Source organism: Entelurus aequoreus, linkage group LG01, assembly GCF_033978785.1.
Source record: "Entelurus aequoreus isolate RoL-2023_Sb linkage group LG01, RoL_Eaeq_v1.1, whole genome shotgun sequence".
Classification (NCBI taxonomy): Eukaryota; Metazoa; Chordata; class Actinopteri; order Syngnathiformes; family Syngnathidae; genus Entelurus; species Entelurus aequoreus.
Window position 1 is genome coordinate 44,306,299 of NC_084731.1, and position 19,106 is coordinate 44,325,404.

The 19,106-nt window shown below is 43.0% G+C and overlaps 3 protein-coding genes across 6 annotated transcripts in view; 2 read left to right on the forward strand and 1 right to left on the reverse strand.

Moving 5' to 3' along the window:
- Positions 1-83: 83 nt before the first annotated feature.
- LOC133652810 (interactor of HORMAD1 protein 1) lies at positions 84-11,127 on the forward strand. 2 transcript variants are annotated; one of them, XM_062051826.1, is made up of 8 exons: positions 84-496; positions 655-793; positions 4,822-4,958; positions 5,809-5,857; positions 5,935-6,019; positions 9,850-9,962; positions 10,047-10,431; positions 10,522-11,127. In XM_062051826.1, exons 1-8 carry the CDS (start codon positions 441-443, stop codon positions 10,707-10,709), a joined length of 1,152 nt encoding a protein of 383 aa, XP_061907810.1. In that variant the 5' UTR covers positions 84-440; the 3' UTR covers positions 10,710-11,127. The 2 variants fall into 2 exon arrangements, with proteins under 2 accessions (XP_061907810.1, XP_061907809.1); XM_062051825.1 differs by having other exon boundaries at positions 10,047-11,126.
- slc26a6l (solute carrier family 26 member 6, like) overlaps positions 10,529-19,106 on the forward strand; it is a 38,600-nt gene continuing 30,022 nt past the window's right edge. For 2 of the 3 annotated variants that reach the window (XM_062051805.1, XM_062051820.1), the window contains exons 1-5: positions 15,941-17,516; positions 17,688-17,827; positions 17,902-18,012; positions 18,386-18,561; positions 18,621-18,785. In XM_062051805.1, the coding sequence (XP_061907789.1) occupies positions 17,377-17,516; positions 17,688-17,827; positions 17,902-18,012; positions 18,386-18,561; positions 18,621-18,785 (732 nt within the window). In that variant the 5' untranslated portion in view covers positions 15,941-17,376. Of the gene's footprint in view, positions 10,632-15,940; positions 17,517-17,687; positions 17,828-17,901; positions 18,013-18,385; positions 18,562-18,620; positions 18,786-19,106 lie in introns of those variants that run through there. The other variant, XM_062051812.1, reaches the window with a different exon arrangement.
- kbtbd12 (kelch repeat and BTB (POZ) domain containing 12) lies at positions 11,124-16,516 on the reverse strand. The gene is made up of 6 exons (XM_062051822.1): positions 16,488-16,516; positions 14,514-15,624; positions 14,171-14,441; positions 12,802-12,952; positions 12,540-12,737; positions 11,124-12,462 (listed from the first exon to the last, which is right to left on the reverse strand). Exons 2-6 carry the CDS (start codon positions 15,584-15,586, stop codon positions 12,296-12,298), a joined length of 1,860 nt encoding a protein of 619 aa, XP_061907806.1. The 5' UTR covers positions 15,587-15,624; positions 16,488-16,516; the 3' UTR covers positions 11,124-12,295.

The following is a 19,106-nucleotide window of genomic DNA, read 5'->3' on the forward strand; positions in this document are numbered from 1 at the left end:
CGAGGGGCGGGAGGGAAATGGATGTAAATATCCCGCTGGGACTTTAACAATAAAAGTATAACTCTAGCTTGACTACGGATTATTTAAACCACAAACACAAAAACTGACACCTCATTTTCATTCGATGCATTATTTATATATATTATATTATATCTGTATTTGTTTTCTTCCGTAGAGAGGACAATATGCATTACTGCGTCGCAGTAGGATGAATCTCATGAGGGTGAATGGTTAATTGTTTTTTCACGGAGTACACCCGAACGCACCTCGCTGGGACAATTGTTTGGGCGGGATATATGAATTATTGCTAACTCCCCACAAAAGATGCTAATTGTGAGTCAAGTTGTATGTTTTTACCGTCACATTTGTTTGTCACGATAAATTTCATCATGTTTATGGACATTTTCGACTACCTCTAACCTCAAGAAAGAGTTGAAACAATGAATCACACGGTGAACATCAAAGAATTGATGAGCAAGCAACCAACAAGAAGCAGGTAGCTAATTAACAGAACTGATCTATTTTTCCTGACTTTTTGCTTAATTTTGTGCTCACGTACAATGCTGTAAATTACATACACATATAATTACTATTCTTGTGGCGCTGTCTTTATTGTTAAACAAGGACATACATGTTTTTCTTTATACTTGACAGAAATGCATCTTCGTGTGGAAGCACCAATTTCACAGATTCTCAGTTTTTCTTTGGCTCTCAGTTTTGGCGAGATAATTCCCAAGGCTTGTCTCAGGAAATGAGTTTGTCCTCCAGGAACTCCCAACAAAGTTCACAAGAAGTAAGACTGCTCAGACTATAAACTAGAGTATTTTAATTTGCAGTCCGTTGTCAACCAGTTCACTAGTGGTGAACATATACTAAAGTGACAAACTAATGCAATGGCAATATTGTATTAAAGTGTATTAATTAACTCATATTATGTTCTACATATGGTTTGAGTACACAGTGGTATTTCAAGGAGATGTTTGTGTGGAAGTGTCTGGAAAACAACTGCTTTAAGTCATAACTTAAAGGTTGGCGTTTGAGCTAGACAGGTAGTCTCCTTTCAAGGATATGGTTATCACTTTTGCATTCCAAAGTCCCAATTAGGGCCTCTTTCCTATGAGAAGTGATCCAATTCACCTGCGAATATCAAACTAAGGGGCCTTATCCTATCCTGTGCTCAAACTGAAATACCACTGTTTACTCAAACCTCATGGTTTGCTTTCTTCAAGATGAATATGAACATTCACCATGTATAGAACATAATATGACTTAATTAATACACTTCACTTGTGAATGTAAGTGTCAATTTTACTTTTTTGTTTGAACCGATGTGCATAATACAGTGACTTTAAAAAGATAATCTGGTGAGTTGATATTGAATCAAAATAGTTCTATTAGTATATTTTTAATTATCTGGCACCTTTGATAGTCATATATTTTACACCTGTTTTGCATTTCTAAAGAAATATCTTTACCTCTTATGCTCTGTTAAAGGGGAACTGCACTTTTTTAGAATGTTGCCTATCATTCACAATACTTATGTGAGATAAGATCACATACGTTTTTCTTTTTTAATGCAATCTAACTCGTAAGTAAACACTACCAAAAGTCAGCTAACAATGGAGCCAACGGGAGTCGCTTTATTCCGCCTATTCAGCGCTCTTAAACACTTCCATCAAGCTTTTATATACACGCTGTAAGTATATATGTAATGTAGTAACAGGCACATTCATAATAACATGTAATATGAACGTATTTTGCTCAATTTAAGCATACGGCGGCACATTAATTTTACAGACGCATCACAATGTTTGCTTTTCCCGTCAACAACTACAACACCACTACTCATAGCAGACTTTGAAAGAGACAACAAAGACTATTTTGGGACAAATGATAATCCCGGACCTTTTAATTTTTGTCTGAATATAAGGAGGAAGAGCTACACTTTTTACAAGCTGTGTGCTAAACAGATCCAACTTTAGTGAAACACTCAGCATCATGCATCAATATTGTTAAGTGGTGAACAAGATAAACAAACTACAAACATAAACAATCACTTACCATACAATGTATACTCTCACTGGGATGCCGAGTGATGAGATGTTATATCTTACTGTTTAGATGAAGAATTATTTATAATCCTTACAAAGGGTTAAAAAACATGTGCCGCAAACAAGCGTATTTTTCTGTCTTTCTCGCCATCTCCAGGTATAAGTTGGATGTCAAAGTTGACCAACTTCTAGGTGTATGTCCACATAGTTCTACTATCCAGGTGAGAGGAATGATTTATGATCTAGAATTAAGATAGTTAGCTCTCTGTGATCACGCGCGGCAATAAAGTAGTTTGTCTGTGTTAACGCTTATAATAACAATTTTGCTAATACTTGGTAAATATGCAGGTCACGAAAAGGAAAATGCAAGCTGCTCAGAAATTTGCCAGGAAGGCTCATGTCAGAGCCATCAAAGCAAAAATGCCAAAGTACCGTATTTTTCGGAGTATAAGTCGCTCCGGAGTATAAGTCGCACCGGCCGAAAATGCGTAGTAAAGAAAGAAAAAAACATATAAGTCGCACTGGAGTATAAGTCGCATTTTTGGGGAAACTTATTTGATAAAACCCAACACCAACAATAGACATTTGAAAGGCAATTTAAAATAAATAAAGAATAGTGAACAGGCTGAATAAGTGTACGTTATACGACGCATAAATAACCAACTGAGCCTGGTATGTTAAAGGCCTACTGAAATGAAATTGTTTTATTTAAACGGGGATAGCAGATCCATTCTATGTGTCATACTTGATCATTTCGCGATATTGCCATATTTTTGCTGAAAGGATTTAGTAGAGAACATCGACGATAAAGTTCACAACTTTTGGTCGCTGATAAAAAAAGCCTTGCCTGTACCGGAAGTAGCGTGATGTCAAAGGTTGAAAGGCTCCTCACATTTCCCCATTGTTTTCAATGCAGCGAGAGCGATTCGGACTGAGAAAACGATGATTACCCCATTAATTTGAGCCAGGATGAAAGATTCGTGGATGAGGAACGTGAGAGTGAAGGACTAGAGTGCAGTGCAGGACGCATCTTTTTTCGCTCTGACCGTAACTTAGGTACAAGTTGGCTCATTGGATTACACACTCTCTCCTTTTTCTATTGTGGATCACGGATTTGTATTTTAAACCACCTCGGATACTATATCCTCTTGAAAATGAGAGTCGAGAACACGAAATGGACATTCACAATGACTTTTATCTCCACGACAATACATCGGCAAAACACTTTAGCAACGGAGCTAACGTGATAGCATCAGGCTTAACTGCATATAGAAACAAAAGAAATAAACCCCTGACTGGAAGGATAGACAGAAAATCAACAATACTATTAAACCATGGACCTATAAATACACGGTTAATGCTTTCCAGCCTGGCGAAGGTTAACAATGCTGTTGCTAACGACGCCATTGAAGCTAACTTAGCAACGGGACCTCAATGAGCTATGCTAAAAACATTAGCTATCCACCTACGCCAGGCAGCCCTTATCTGCTCATCAACACCCGTGCTCACCTGCGTTCCAGCGATCGACGGTGCGACGAAGGACTTCACCCGATCACCGATGCGGTCGGCGGCTAGCGGCGGCTAGCGTCGGATAGCGCGTCTGCTATTCACCTCAAAGTCCTCCTGTTTGTGTTGCTGCAGCCAGCCGCTAATACACGATCCCACCTACAACTTTCTTCTTTGCAGTCTTCATTGTTCATTAAACAAATTGCAAAAGATTCACCAACACAGATGTCCAGAATACTGTGGAATTTTGAGATGAAAACAGAGCTTTTTGTATTGGATTCAATGGCGTCCGAATACTTCCGTTTCAACGATTGACGTCACACGCATACTCATCATACATAGACGTTTTCAACCGGAAGTTTAGCTGGAAATTTAAAATTGCACTTTATAAGTTAACCCGGCCGTATTAGCATGTGTTGCAATGTTAAGATTTCATCATTGATATATAAACTATCAGACTGCGTGGTCGGTAGTAGTGGGTTTCAATAGGCCTTTAACGTAACATATTATGGTAAGAGTCATTCAAATAACTATAACATACAGAACATGCTATACGTTTACCAAACAATATGTCACTCCTAATCGCTAAATCCGATGAAATCTTATACGTCTAGTCTCTTACGTGAATGAGCTGAATAATATTATTTGATATTTTACGGTAATGTGTTAATTTCACACATAAGTCGCTCCTGAGTATAAATCGCACCCCCGGCCAAACTATGAAAAAAACTCCGACTTATAGTCTGAAAAATACGGTAATGTGAGAATGAATCAAAGTAATGTGTAAATAATGTAAATAACTAGATAAATCATCTGTGGCTGTGAAGTGTTAGGTTCTAAACATAGGTGGCGATCCCAATGTCGAGCACCCACGTGGGATTGATGGCAAATTCTTTCTCACCACCAAGCAAAAACCGCGCATGCTCAGAAAAGTAGCGTCACATTTACCGCTGGCAGATACTGTATGTAGATCGGCGCCTATGGTTCTAAATACTGTATAGAGTAGGCTAACCCAAGGGTTTACCCCCTTGTCACTCCACCAGGGCACCCACCGCCCTGACCCCAGCCTTATTTTCAGTCTTTATCATTAAGTTCAAATCACATGCCTGCATTGGGGTTGTGAATGATAGGCAAAATTCCCAAAAAAGTGAAGTTCCCCTTTAATGTAATAATCAATTTTTTTCAATTGATTATCATATAGCCTTTTAAAGTTTATTCTGCCTAATCTATCTACTGACAAGAACTGTGTATCCCTTCTTTTTAGGGAAGTGACCCAAAGAGTGTGACCAGTTATATTTCCAAACCTCTCCTATTTGGAGACCCAAAGGACAAACACCAAGTGTTTGGACTTCTTGATAAGTTTGAGGAGGAGAAGAAACAAGCTAAAGAAAAAGATGACAGGTAATTTTAGTCTCAAGAAAAAAAAGTCTAATTTGCAACATGAAACTTTAATTTAAACGTCCCCTACAAAGCAACATCGACTTTGTAATTATGTTTTAACAGTCATATGTGTCATTAGAGCCTGTTTAGGAGCACAAAACGTCCACTTTTGAGAGAGTTTGTTTTCAAGTGATCCTTTAAGAAGTTCCAGGTTTTATAACGTCATAGATAAAAAAAATCTTCTCTGTGGACATTATTCAGTCTCTGACCTGCCCATAGTAAATAAGACCGCTCCATGTATACACACACACCACATCATAGAGAAGAACTTAGCTACACATTTTAAAATAAAGCCTGGCACTCTGCCAAAAATCTGTCTGTCAGTTACTGATGTGGGTACTGTCAATTTGGTCATTTTGCTTTTCTTCAGCAAAACATGCTCACCTAGCGTGATGTTACCCTTAAAATATGTGTGTAAAATTAGCACTGTAGCATGCATAGCAATGCTAGATAACATTTATGTTCACTTGTTCCTCTCTTTAATGTTATGTTGCTGTATGTGATGTATGGCATCTACGTTGGACAAGTGCAGAGTTACAGTGTATACGTAAAAAGTGGGCCACAGTGCTCGTTGGAGCCAGACACTCCACAAACACAACTCATTAAAACTAAAGCTACAGACTCACTAAATGGGCTTACTAAAAGCAGGTGCAAATTTCAGCATCAAGGCTAGATTTTGGACACACTTCCAATACATTATTGTATGACCGCTGAGACTTATTTAACATTGGTGAAAAACACAAATAAAACTTTTAGATCGATGCTTGTGATGTCAGTCGATCCTTATACTTTGTGGCTTTTGTTTTTGCAGTAATATTCTTCTAAAAGAATGTCTTCACATTCGAGAAACACTCAACAAAGTCAGTAATTTTACATAAATGTATTCTGTAGATTTTGTGCCGTCAACCTGGCTCACATTTCATTTTGTGTATTTCAGATCCAGCAACTAGTTGTTGGCATTGAAGAAAAATCATCTGAATGCCAAACGGTCCTCCAAAAGTTAGACACTCTGTCCTCAACATGTATGTTTCCTCATAGATTGTGTTAAATTAGTAATTTGAAAAGTGCTTACTGTGTAGCACTCCTCTCTGAGCTGCCACCTTAAACGTGGTAGAGGAGTTTGCGTGTCCCAATGATCCTAGGAGCTATGTTGTCCGGGGGCTTTATGCCCCCTGGTAGGGTCTCCCAAGACAAACTGGTCCTAGGTGAGGGATCAGACAAAGAGCAGCTCGAAGACCTCAATGAAAAATAAAACCTATGGACCCAGATTTCCCTCGCCCGGACGCGGGTCACCGGGGCCCCCCTCTGGAGCCAGGCCCGGAGGTGGGGCACGATGGCGAGCGCCTGGTGGCCGGGCCTGTCCCCATGGGGCCCGGCCGGGCACAGCCCGAAGAGGCAACGTGGGTTCCCCCTCCAATGGGCTCACCACCCATAGCAGGGGTCATAGAGGTCGGGTGCAATGTGAGCTGGGCGGCAGCCGAAGGCAGGGCACTTGGCGGTCCGATCCTCGGCTACAGAAGCTAGCTCTTGGGACGTGGAACGTCACCTCGCTGGGGGGGAAGGAGCCTGAGCTAGTGCGCGAGGTGGAGAAGTTCCGACTAGACATAGCCGGACTCACTTCGACGCACAGCAAGGGCTCTGGAACCAGTTCTCTCGAGAGGGGATGGACTCTCTTCTACTCTGGCGTTGCCGGCAGTGAGAGGCGACGAGCTGGGGTGGCAATTCTTGTTTCCCCCCGGCTCAGAGCCTGCATGTTGGAATTCAACACGGTGGACGAGAGGGTAGCTTCCCTCCGCCTTCGGGTGGGGGAACGGGTCCTGACTGTGGTTTGCGCTTACGCGCCAAACCGCAGCTCAGAGTACCCACCCTTTTTGGATTCACTCGAGGGAGTACTTGAGAGTGCTCCCCCGGGTGATTCCCTCGTTCTACTGGGGGACTTCAATGCTCATGTTGGCAGCGACAGTGAAACCTGGAGAGGCGTGATTGGGAAGAATGGCTGCCCGGATCTGAACCCGAGCGGTGTTTTGTTATTGGACTTTTGTGCCCGTCACAGATTGTCCATAACAAACACCATGTTCAAACATAAGGGTGTCCATATGTGCACTTGGCACCAGGACACCCTAGGCCGCAGTTCCATGATCGACTTTGTAGTTGTGTCGTCGGATTTGCGGCCTCATGTTTTGGACACTCGGGTGAAGAGAGGGGCGGAGCTTTCTACCGATCACCACCTGGTGGTGAGTTGGCTGCGATGGTGGGGGAGGATGCCGGACAGACCTGGCAGGCCCAAACGCATTGTGAGGGTTTGCTGGGAAAGTCTGGCAGAGTCTCCTGTCAGAGAGAGTTTCAATTCCCACCTCCGGAAGAACTTTGAACATGTCACGAGGGAGGTGCTGGACATTGAGTCCGAATGGACCATGTTCCGCACCTCTATTGTCGAGGCGGCTTATTGGAGCTGTGGCCGCAAGGTAGTTGGTGCCTGTCGTGGCGGTAATCCTAGAACCCGTTGGTGGACACCGGCGGTGAGGGATGCCGTCAAGCTGAAGAAGGAGTCCTATCGGGTTCTTTTGGCTCATAGGACTCCTGAGGCAGCGGACAGGTACCGACAGGCCAAGCGGTGTGCGGCTTCGGCGGTCGCGGAGGAAAAAACTCGGACATGGGAGGAGTTCGGGGAAGCCATGGAAAACGACTTCCGGACGGCTTCGAAGCGATTCTGGACCACCATCCGCCGCCTCAGGAAGGGGAAGCAGTGCACTATCAACACCGTGTATGGTGAGGATGGTGTTCTGCTGACCTCGACTGCGGATGTTGTGGATCGGTGGAGGGAATACTTTGAAGACCTCCTCAATCCCACCAACACGTCTTCCTATGAGGAAGTAGTGCCTGGGGAATCTGTGGTGGGCTCTCCTATTTCTGGGGCTGAGGTTGCTGAGGTAGTTAAAAAGCTCCTCGGTGGCAAGGCCCCGGGGGTGGATGAGATCCGCCCAGAGTTCCTTAAGGCTCTGGATGCTGTGGGGATGTCTTGGTTGACAAGACTCTGCAGCATCGCGTGGACATCGGGGGCGGTACCTCTGGATTGGCAGACCGGGGTGGTGGTTCCTCTCTTTAAGAAGGGGAACCGGAGGGTGTGTTCTAACTATTGTGGGATCACACTCCTCAGCCTTCCCGGTAAGGTCTATTCAGGTGTGCTGGAGAGGAGTCTACGCCGGATAGTCGAACCTCGGATTCAGGAGGAACAGTGTGGTTTTCGTCCTGGTTGTGGAACTGTGGACCAGCTCTATACTCTCGGCAGGGTCCTTGAGGGTGCATGGGAGTTTGCCCAACCAGTCTACATGTGTTTTGTGGACTTGGAGAAGGCATTCGACCGTGTCCCTCGGGAAGTCCTGTGGGGAGTGCTCAGAGAGTATGGGGTATCGGACTGTCTGATTGTGGCGGTCCGCTCCCTGTATGATCAGTGCCAGAGTTTGGTCCGCATTGCCGGCAGTAAGTCGGACACGTTTCCAGTGAGAGTTGGACTCCGCCAAGGCTGCCCTTTGTCACCGATTCTGTTCATAACTTTTATGGACAGAATTTCTAGGCGCAGTCAAGGCGTTGAGGGGATCTGGTTTGGTGGCTGCAGGATTAGGTCTCTGCTTTTTGCAGATGATGTGGTCCTGATGGCTTCATCTGGCCAGGATCTTCAGCTCTCGCTGGATCGGTTCGCAGCTGAGTGTGAAGCGACTGGGATGAGAATCAGCACCTCCAAGTCCGAATCCATGGTTCTCGCCCGGAAAAGGGTGGAGTGCCATCTCCGGGTTGCGGAGGAGACCCTGCCCCAAGTGGAGGAGTTCAAGTACCTCGGAGTCTTGTTCACGAGTGAGGGAAGAGTGGATCGTGAGATCGACAGGCGGATCGGTGCGGCGTCTTCAGTAATGCGGACGCTGTATCGATCCGTTGTGGTGAAGAAGGAGCTGAGCCGGAAGGCAAAGCTCTCAATTTACCGGTCGATCTACGTTCCCATCCTCACCTATGGTCATGAGCTTTGGGTTATGACCGAAAGGACAAGATCATGGGTACAAGCGGCTGAAATGAGTTTCCTCCGCCGGGTGGCGGGGCTCTCCCTTAGAGATAGGGTGAGAAGCTCTGCCATCCGGGGGGAGCTCAAAGTAAAGCCGCTGCTCCTCCACATCGAGAGGAGCCAGATGAGGTGGTTCGGGCATCTGGTCAGGATGCCACCCGAACGCCTCCCTAGGGAGGTGTTTAGGGCACGTCCGACCGGTAGGAGGCCACGGGGAAGACCCAGGACACGTTGGGAAGACTATGTCTCCCGGCTGGCCTGGGAACGCCTCGGGATCCCCCGGGAGGAGCTGGACGAAGTGGCTCGGGAGAGGGAAGTCTGGGCTTCCCTGCTTAAGCTGCTGCCCCCGCGACCCGACCTCGGATAAGCGGAAGAAGATGGATGGATGGATGGATACTGTGTAGCAGACTGGCGCAGGAAGCCACTGAGTGTTGTTTACCAGCAGAGGGGGCCATTTGCCCAATGTTAAGTCACACAATATCCAATGTTTAATTAAAGTTAAAGTTCCAATGATTGTCACACACACACTAGGTGTGGCGAAATTATTCTCTGCATTTGACAGACCGGGAATCATTTTTGGTGATTTAACCCCCAATTCCAACTCTTGATGCTAAGTGTCAAGCAGGGAGGTAATGGGTCCCATTTTTATAGTCTTTGGTATGACTCGGGCGGGGTTTGAACTCAGGACCTACCGATCTCAGGGCGGACACTCTAACCACAAGGCCATTAATGTTGTACACTATTCAATTGAAGATACAATTATTACTACTCTATTTATTATTCTATTTTTCCATTCAGTGCAAAATATAAGCAGCATCCAAAGCGACATTTCGCAACAGTTTGAGGCATTGTTGAACACAGTGAACTCCCAGAAGGAGATCATGACAGAACTAGGAGAGCGAGTGCAAAAGGTGACAAATTGTCGATTATGTTATAATGGCAAATACAGTATTTGTGTTTGGTAAGTAATAAGGTAATATTGTTGCTTCCTTCAGAATGAAGTCGCCAGCATAGAACGTGGATCAAATATGCAAAGTGATGTAGAGCTTTTGAGGAAGGAGTCGGAAAAAGCCAGTGTGAATCATGAAAGCATGCTTGAGGAGGCCCTGCGTCTGCTCAATGCATTAGTTTCTGACCATTCAGCCAAGCTCTGTCCTGGAAAAGTGACTGACACAGCTATGCAGACGTCACCAGGACAGGACGAAGGGGTCCAACTGACACCTAATTCCCTTCCGTTGCACAACCATGTTCCCGCTGTGGATTTGGGAATAAGGAAATCCAGGTCAAGAGTTTTCCGAAGGCACAAAAAAAGACCTTTGGTGCTCCCCCAGAAATCCAATCTCACTGTCTCTGATGAAAACATTCAACCTCTCACCAACGGTAGAGAACAACAAAATCCATTGAAGCCTCTCTGTGACTCCTCTGTTGTGAACGAGGTAAGCAGTGGCAGTTTATTTCAACCAAACACAGGTGCCAGATCAACTGAAGCTGCTGGATGTTTCATCACACCTCTCAGCTGCTGGTCTCAGGAAAGTAACCGCTCTGACAGCATCGAAGTAGTCAATCCTATCTTAAAGAAGGTGATTACTGACTCCAATGCAGGAACCGCCATGACTACTGATGCTCTCTGGCAATTGTTTGACATGGGTTATGACTAAGAAAGTTTTTTTAATATATATATATATATAACATGATACAAGAGCTTGTATTTTACCTCATTGTATTGGAGTTATTACGTTTAAGAATAATGTTGGTTGAAGAGGAAGCAATGCATGCAAGACAGAACTCTTGACATGTCAAATCTGCTCCAGTTCAAATTTAATTTAAAGTGTTTGTGTCCAATTTTGTATTTGCGCAGTTGACTAGTGAGTTAAAAAAAAACTAAACCCTGTATCGCATTAATTTATTTGTACTGTTTCAGTAAGAATGCAGACCTAAGAAGGACAAATATTTAATTAAAGACGGCATAACTTTATACTTGATAAACCCTGATAAATACATGTCTTAATTTTGAGAGAAGAAAAGGTGCCATCAATTGTTATTGAAGATAAGGTGCATGTTTATTACAAAAATAGTTGCTAACAATAGCTAACATAGCTAACAATTATTGTCCCTGTACTTAACGCCTGTTAATGCAGCATCAAAAAATTGTTTTTACTGTCAGAATTTTTTTATACTGTAGATGTTTGACAAAAAGAGAAAAAGCAGCAGAAATACGTAATTTGCATATGCTTAACACTAACAAACATAATTCATTCACAGTAAAACATTTTAGAGTACCGTAGTTAGGAAGTTTACAGAAATATACTGTATACACTGCATCCAGAAAGTAAGTATTCACAGCGCTTCACGTTTTCCACATTTTATGTTACAGCCTTATTCTAAAAATGGAATTAATAATTTTTGTCCTCAAAATTCTACACACAATACCCCATAATGACAATGTTTTTTTTTTTAAATATGTACATTTATTAAATATAAAGTCATATGTACATGAGTATTTACAGCCTTTGCTAAGTACTTTATTGATGCACCTTTGGCAGAAATTACAGCCTCAAGTCATTTTGAATACAATGCCACACGCTTGGCACACCTATTTTGGGCTGTTTCGCACATTCCTCTTTACAGCACCTCTCAAGCTCCATCAAGTTGGATAGGAAGCATTGTTTTTCATCCAGGATGTCTCTGTCCATTGCTGTAATCATCTTAGTCTATAACCCGATGGTCACTCTGTCAGAGCTACAGCATTGTTTTGTGGAGAGAAGAGATCCTTCCAGAAGGACAACCCTCTCTGCAGATCTGTATATTATAGTGGCCAGACAGAAGACATTTTATTGTAAAAGGTTTGCCTAAATGCACCGGAAAGACTCAGACCATGAGAAACAAAATGTTTTGGTCTGATGAGACTAAGATTGAATTATTTGGTGTGAATGCCATGCGTCATGTTTGGAGGAAACCAGACACCGCTCATCACCAAGCAAATGGGGTATTGTGTGTATAATTTTAAGGACAAAAATGAATTTATTCCATTTTGAATAAGGTTGTAACATAACAAAATGTGGAAAAAGTGAAGGGCTGTGAATACTTTCTCGATGCACTGTATTTCCCTACCAAGTACAGTTTCTTTCAAAACACTTACTTAATGCTACTTAAGAAAAATTGCCCTTTTCCCTTGATGCTACAGTCTAAGTGCGTTATCAATGTCATTTCATTGTCAAAATCCAAGCATTTTCCTGCATTTTTTTTACTGCAATAGATCTGCAGGTGCGGATATCAGTCCCCTCGGATTCAGACTTGCCACTAAGCAAACGTCATAATTGTCATGCATCAAAGCGTGCCGAGCAACCACCGTCCATCGGTTCTCCCAGGGGTCCAATTCCAAAATGTCCTTTGTTATGTCATCATGGCGATCTAATAATTATGAAACACAAATATTAGACTGTTTTGCATCCATGAGGTTTTTGTGGATATAGAAAACAACAATTCACCTGCTCCTTTGTAGTATCCACACACGTAAATCTTTCCTCCCACCACACCAGCATTTGATGCATTAGTGCGCAGTGATAGTTGAGGGCATGGTAGACGAAGTCCTTCCCTCCAAAAATCTCCATCAGGATTGTAGATCTCCACAGCATCAAGGCAGCGCCGGGACTGCCCACAGTCCACACCCTCACAACCAATACCTCCTATGCAGCATTACAATGAACTCATTTGAAAATTGTTGTTCAGACATAAAGGTTGAAAGCTTACCTATGACAAAAATCTCTCTATTGAGCACAACAACACTACATCTGTATTTTGAGTACTTCATTGGACTCAGCTCTGTCCACTGGTTTATGTTTGGATTGTACTCAAGAAGGCGGTTACTGAGACGCTCTGGTTCATCATCCATTCGGTATGTCTGGACGGTCAAGACAGAGAGAGAGGGCATGATGAAGGAAAACAGGTGCAATTACAGATCAGAGATGAATATTTAGACGTTTATTTATCTATATTCTGAAATAGTGGATGACTGAACCGTTAGGAGTAAATCTAGAAAGTGAGAGTGTGACAACAAGGTTTGTGTTTGGACTGTGTGATCTTCTGGGTTCTTATTTTTCCTTTGCTTTACGGTGAAAATTCAAAATTTGTTTAATCACTTGTTTTCAAGGATTCACACTACGGGTGTCTTAGAATAGTCGACTACTCGATGATTCAATTTGGAGAAATTGTATTCGACTATCAAACAGTGAAATCGCCATGCCATCGCGCACCCTGATAATAATAATAATAATACCTGGGATTTATATAGCGCTTTTCTAAGTACCCAAAGTCGCTTTACATGTACAACCCATCATTCATTCACACCTGGTGGTGGTAAGCTACTTTCATAGCCACAGCTGCCCTGGGGTAGGCTGACGAAAGCGTGGCTGCAATTTGCGCCAACGGCCCCTCCGACCACCACCTATCATTCCTCATTCAATTCACCGGTGTGAGTGGCACCGGTAGGAGGCCACGGGAAAATGTTGTTTTCTTCTTGAAGGGAATAGACAAAAGGTGAAGTGTCCCGCCCAACGACACAACGGCAGCGATTTTTGGATGGTAAGAGCGAGGGGGAGCGAACCTGCAACCCTCAGGTTTGTGGCCCGGTTGCTCTACCCACTACGCCATGCCGCCCCTGATGGGACTCTTGAAATGGTGAGTGCCGCCGGGTTGTATTTTTGACTAGTTTGTTCAAGCAGAAAGCCTCTCTTACTGCTCTCCTGGCAACAGTAATGATCCTAACCTACAGGAACCTTTTTACGACATTTATTTCCTACATGGTCAAGTTTGATTGTCTTCTTGGCGTTCTGCCAAACCCAACCCAGGCAGGGCCCAGCCGAAGATCTCACTAAACTATTTAATTTCTGCAATGTTTATTTGTTTATCTGACTGTTGTAGCTTTTTTGAAGTGGAAAAAGTTGCAAATGAGATGTGTTTATTTGTGGGGATTCATATCATATCATAAGTGTAGCATACATGCTGGTCTAAGTGTTTTGTACATAGTTGACTGCGCATATTTGACTCACAAAATTACATTTGATTTAAGACTGCCCTAGTTTATACACTGGATATCAAATATTTAAGCCATTATTCCTACCTGAGGGGTTTTACCACCAATCACATAAAGGTGATCCTTCAGCGTGACCACACTATGATAAGCCAGAGGCATTGGTAGAGGTGCTGCGCTCCGCCAAGGTCCTCCCTGCAATGACCATCGCTGCATGCTGTTGGTGATGAGAAACTGGTTCTTAAGCTTCATCAGCCCACCCAGCAGGTACAGGGTGTCACCCAAGGAGCCTAAACCATATGAATCACGGTATTCTGCTGATGTGAGATGCTCCCAACTACCTTGGGCAACCACTTTGTACCTGGCAAATCCAAACGACAATAAGTTTCACTTGCTTTTACAAAGTTATTATCATACCTATGATCTCTCTTACCTGTAGAGCTCAATATTCATCTCTTTTTGACGGGACATCCTTCGGGCCCCGGCCTCTCCTGACACTATAATGTTGTTTTCTTCGGTTGTAACCCCGGCACATACATACCCGAGTGCCTCTCCATATTGAGGTGAGGTGATGTAGTAGGTTCGGCCTGTTGACGGGGCGAAACAAAAGCTGCGCTCGCTATAGTTTCCGTATCTGGATCTAATCCCACTGCCGTCGTTGCCAATGCAGAGCAGCAAATCTGTGGTCTCCATCCCAAAACGCAATTTTAGTTTGCGTGGTGCTGCAGAGGGATGCATTGCTACGTCCTCCAAGGCTTGACTCAACATCTCCAGACATTCAGCGTCAGCCAGCAAGGCTGTATTCCTCTTCATCATCTCTCTTACATAGTCTGGATTTACCAAGGGTAGGCGAACTTTCCCGAGGAGCACTGGAAGGTGCTTGCTACGCACTTCTCCTTCAATCGGAGAGATGTAGTTGACCCAGCGAATAACCACATCTAAAATGGTTTCTTCTCTTGAAACATTAAGATCATCTGAGCTGATCAACTTCCCAAGCTGATGGGCCTCCAGGTCCAGCACCTCTTCTTGCTGGCACACTTGGAAGAAGTGCTGCCTCAGGAAGCGCTGCGCATGATCGGCCAGTTCTTCTGCACCGAGGTCTCGTGCGAAGTAAAAGACACCAAGGCAGTTGGTGGCATCCATGTTCTCAGTCATGTGTTGTTGGCAGCGAGAGAATACTTCATCCATTTGCATTAGAAAAGCTGCGATAGAGATGCCTTGCACGTTGCTGTTGTCCAGAGGAAGTTCTGAGGTGTACATATAGTTCAAGAGTAGAGCCAAACTGTCTGCAGGGGTGTCCCGCAGGAATACTTCTCGGTTATTGCACTCACGGAGGCCGCATGTAAACATAACACGGAAGTATGGGCTGAAGGCGGACAGAACGAGGCGGTGACAGGGAAAGCTGACGCCTTCAGCAACCAGCACGACATCTGTGAGGTGCTCGGTCTCCCTCATCTTCCTCAGCTGCTCAAGCAGCACCGCACCATGTTTGGCGGTAAAATCCATTTTTCTTAAGGTAAAAATACTTAAGCAAGGAGGCTTCTCTGGGGAAAAAACATAATTTGATCTTTACTGTATGGTTTGTGAAGGCGATGATAGTAAAATGTGATTTTTTTCTTTGAGACTCTCACATTTTATCAACTTTTATTATATATTCTCAAGGGACTATAGAAATAAAATTGGTTATAACTTACAATAGTCAGTACACATCTTGTATTTTCCTGTCTGAATATCTGGCATCATAAGATTGTGTAACTGGTGTGGATATCTAGTGTGAGCACCGTTGTTATAAACCTCTGCCTTAATCATCTTGGATGTGGAATTTAATAGAGCTCTACAGGTTAAATCCTCTTTTACTTCTCCATGATTACATCACTGTTGGAACTGGTGGATGTTAGACACACTACACTCCTATACCTTCCTTCTTTCCGCTTGAGGACATATTTGTCCACTCCATCACCTTCACCTCTAGCTTCCTCAGCAAGGAACTTGCCATCTTGGAGGTATGTTTGGGCTTCTTATCTTGTTGAAAAATTGCCATGCGGCCAACAGTACATAATGGAATTCATGTTTTGCGCTCAGTGAACCGAAACCCACCAGTGCTGTACCATTACTCTTGCTACTAGCTTGTGTTGAATTGACATTAATGGTTGTGCGTTGACCCATTTTGAGTGGTTAGTAAGTCTGCCATTTAGGCTATAAACCAACTACTCTAAAACATGTCCATGTTTAATTTCTACAATGTGGTCCCTTGAGAAGATATGCTGTAAAAATATGGTTGCTTAAATGTGAAAGTTTTGTGAGAGATTGTAACTAGTTTCTATGCATTACACATTTGCAGAGCAACACTATCAATACCAGCCCACAACTGTTCAGTTAGCGTTGAAAAAGAAATCAAGCGTCTTACCAAACTCATCAGCTTCTCTCGCTTGCTTCCATCTAAAAGGAACATTAAATATTCTTGTTTTTCATCAGAGCACAAGTAGTATTGTCGTCATTTGGGAGGCGGTCTGAGTCACTGCAGTGGACAAAGATATGTAACCCCCCTGAGCTACTGACCCAAAAATAGACCTGTGTTTTGGTGGCAAACATACAGTCAGGGTTGGAGGGTTTGAGTGCCAAAAGGGGAGAATAGCTTTTTTAAAGCATTTGTCCACAAATTATATTCGTTATGAAACTAGCAAACATTATTTATGAAATAACCACCTTAATGTGAGTTGTTTGTATCCCATGCACACAGCTTTGGAATGATTATAATGACTGGCTCTCTGTTAGGACTCAGATTTCATGAGTGCATTTTATTAAAGAGCCAGTACACAGTATGCCCACATGTTCACCAAAACAGAGCTTGCATTAGTTTTTTCTAACAGATCGGTACATGTTATATTATGTTTTGAGTCGCGTGCTGCATGTTGTTGGACACCATCTGCCCTTTCCTGGAGAGGCCCTCTATTAATACTTGACCACAGTGGTTTGAACCTGAAGATGACATTGCACGGTTCATTAGTCTTAGTTTTGCTTTTGAATGGAAAACAAGCAGGATGCATAAACACCTGTCAAACAACCATTAAAACCCAACTCGAGTTAATTATTTCCCTTTTTTGGACCATAATTTTATGCTTTGTTTATTATTATCGTGTCACTGTGATTACTAGTCTAACTGTTCTGCCTACAACATCCTATTCAGGGTTAACCATTAGGCACCCTGATATACATACACCAATAAAGATCCAATTTTCAGTTGACACTTTAGAAGTATAAAGGAACGCTTAGAACTATCTTGTAAATACGGCATAATGGACTCAAGATACAGACATGGCAAATACAGTATTGACAGGGAAGTACTGGATGAGCAGAGACTGGAGGAGTTAACACAAAGAAAACCATATGCTGACACTCAACTGTCTGTGTTTGACCAGCTAAAAGATTCCATGAGGTAAAACACACTTGATTGTATAATTTCAGTGATTATTTGACTATATTGATAAGGCATATATTTAAAGTTAAAGTACCAATGATTGTCACACACACACAAGGTGTGGCAAAATTATTATCTGCATTTGACCCATCACCCTTGATCATATGTTTAACATTATGTTTATTGCAGGTGTACTCTACCCAGACTGAAAAGAGGTGTGTTGAGCACCTTTCCTGTGTTGTATTGGCTGCCCAAATACTCAATCTGGGATTATGGCATGCCAGATCTCATCTCTGGTATTAGTGTGGGAATAATGCATCTACCACAAGGTAGATCAGACAATGCTCATCAATTTTAAGGCATTCTCGATTTTGCATTCTGATAACTATGTCTTTACCCACAGGTATGGCGTATGCATTATTGGCTTCCCTGCCTCCTGTGTTTGGCCTCTACACTTCCCTCTACCCAGCTCTAGTTTATTTCTTTTTCGGAACGTCACGTCATATTTCCATAGGTGAGTAGAAAGATTAATAGAGATTATTGTAATAATGTATGTCCAAAATGCAACATGGGGGCCATTTGTGGTCTGCAGCTTGTTTATTATTGGCCCTGGAATATTTGCTATAGGTATAATAAACACTGCCCATATTCGAGATAGAACTGGAAATGACCTAAATCGCCCAAAAATGGGCAACTATTTGTTTGTCTTAATGTAGCTAGTGTTTTTCTTAACATTTATTCAATAGTTTAGCATACCTTGACCTATACTGGAATTATATTAGCACGTATGTTTATTAAATTAAAATGTGAATAATACACAACCCTTAATTTTTCAATATACAGCTTTCGGTGGAAAAGTTTAGACACCTCTGATTTATTGTGTTTAGGTACATTTGCTGTGCTCAGCATCATGGTAGGCAGTGTGACCGAGAGACTTGCTCCAGATATTGCTTTCCTTCAAATGAATGGGACAAATATCACTATTGAGGTGGACATATCTGCACGGGACTCATACAGGCTGCAGGTGGCGGCTGCTACTACTGTTCTGGCAGGACTTATTCAGGTATGGCAACAGATTTGACAATGCCCGCTTTTGTTCAACACCAGTATGTTTGTGTTCAGGTTGTGCTGGGTTTTGTGAAGTTTGGTTTTGTGGGAATGTACTTCTCTGAACCGCTGGTGCGGGCATACACAACAGCTGCTGCAGCCCATGCAGTGGCGTCTCAGCTGAAATACATCTTTGGAGTGTCGCCAACACGCTTTAATGGGCCCCTTTCGCTGGTGTATGTAAGTACCAGCAAAACACTGTTTCTTACCTTTTTGTGTTATAGTAAAGACAACTGCACTAAGACCTATTGTGAGTAAATTCGCTTTTAGAGGGCCATGCATACTTGTTTTGGACATTGTCACTTTTCCATCAATAAAACAGTAACTATTCAAACAAATTTAATACATGTGCAGTATACAAGTCTTTGTATGATTTGTTTTGTTACACGATAAGACTACCACCTACTGCCACCCTTTTCCGGGCGAGAACCATAGACTGGGACTTGTGCTGATTCTCATCCCAATCGCTTCACACTCTGGTGCGAACCGATCCAGTGAGAG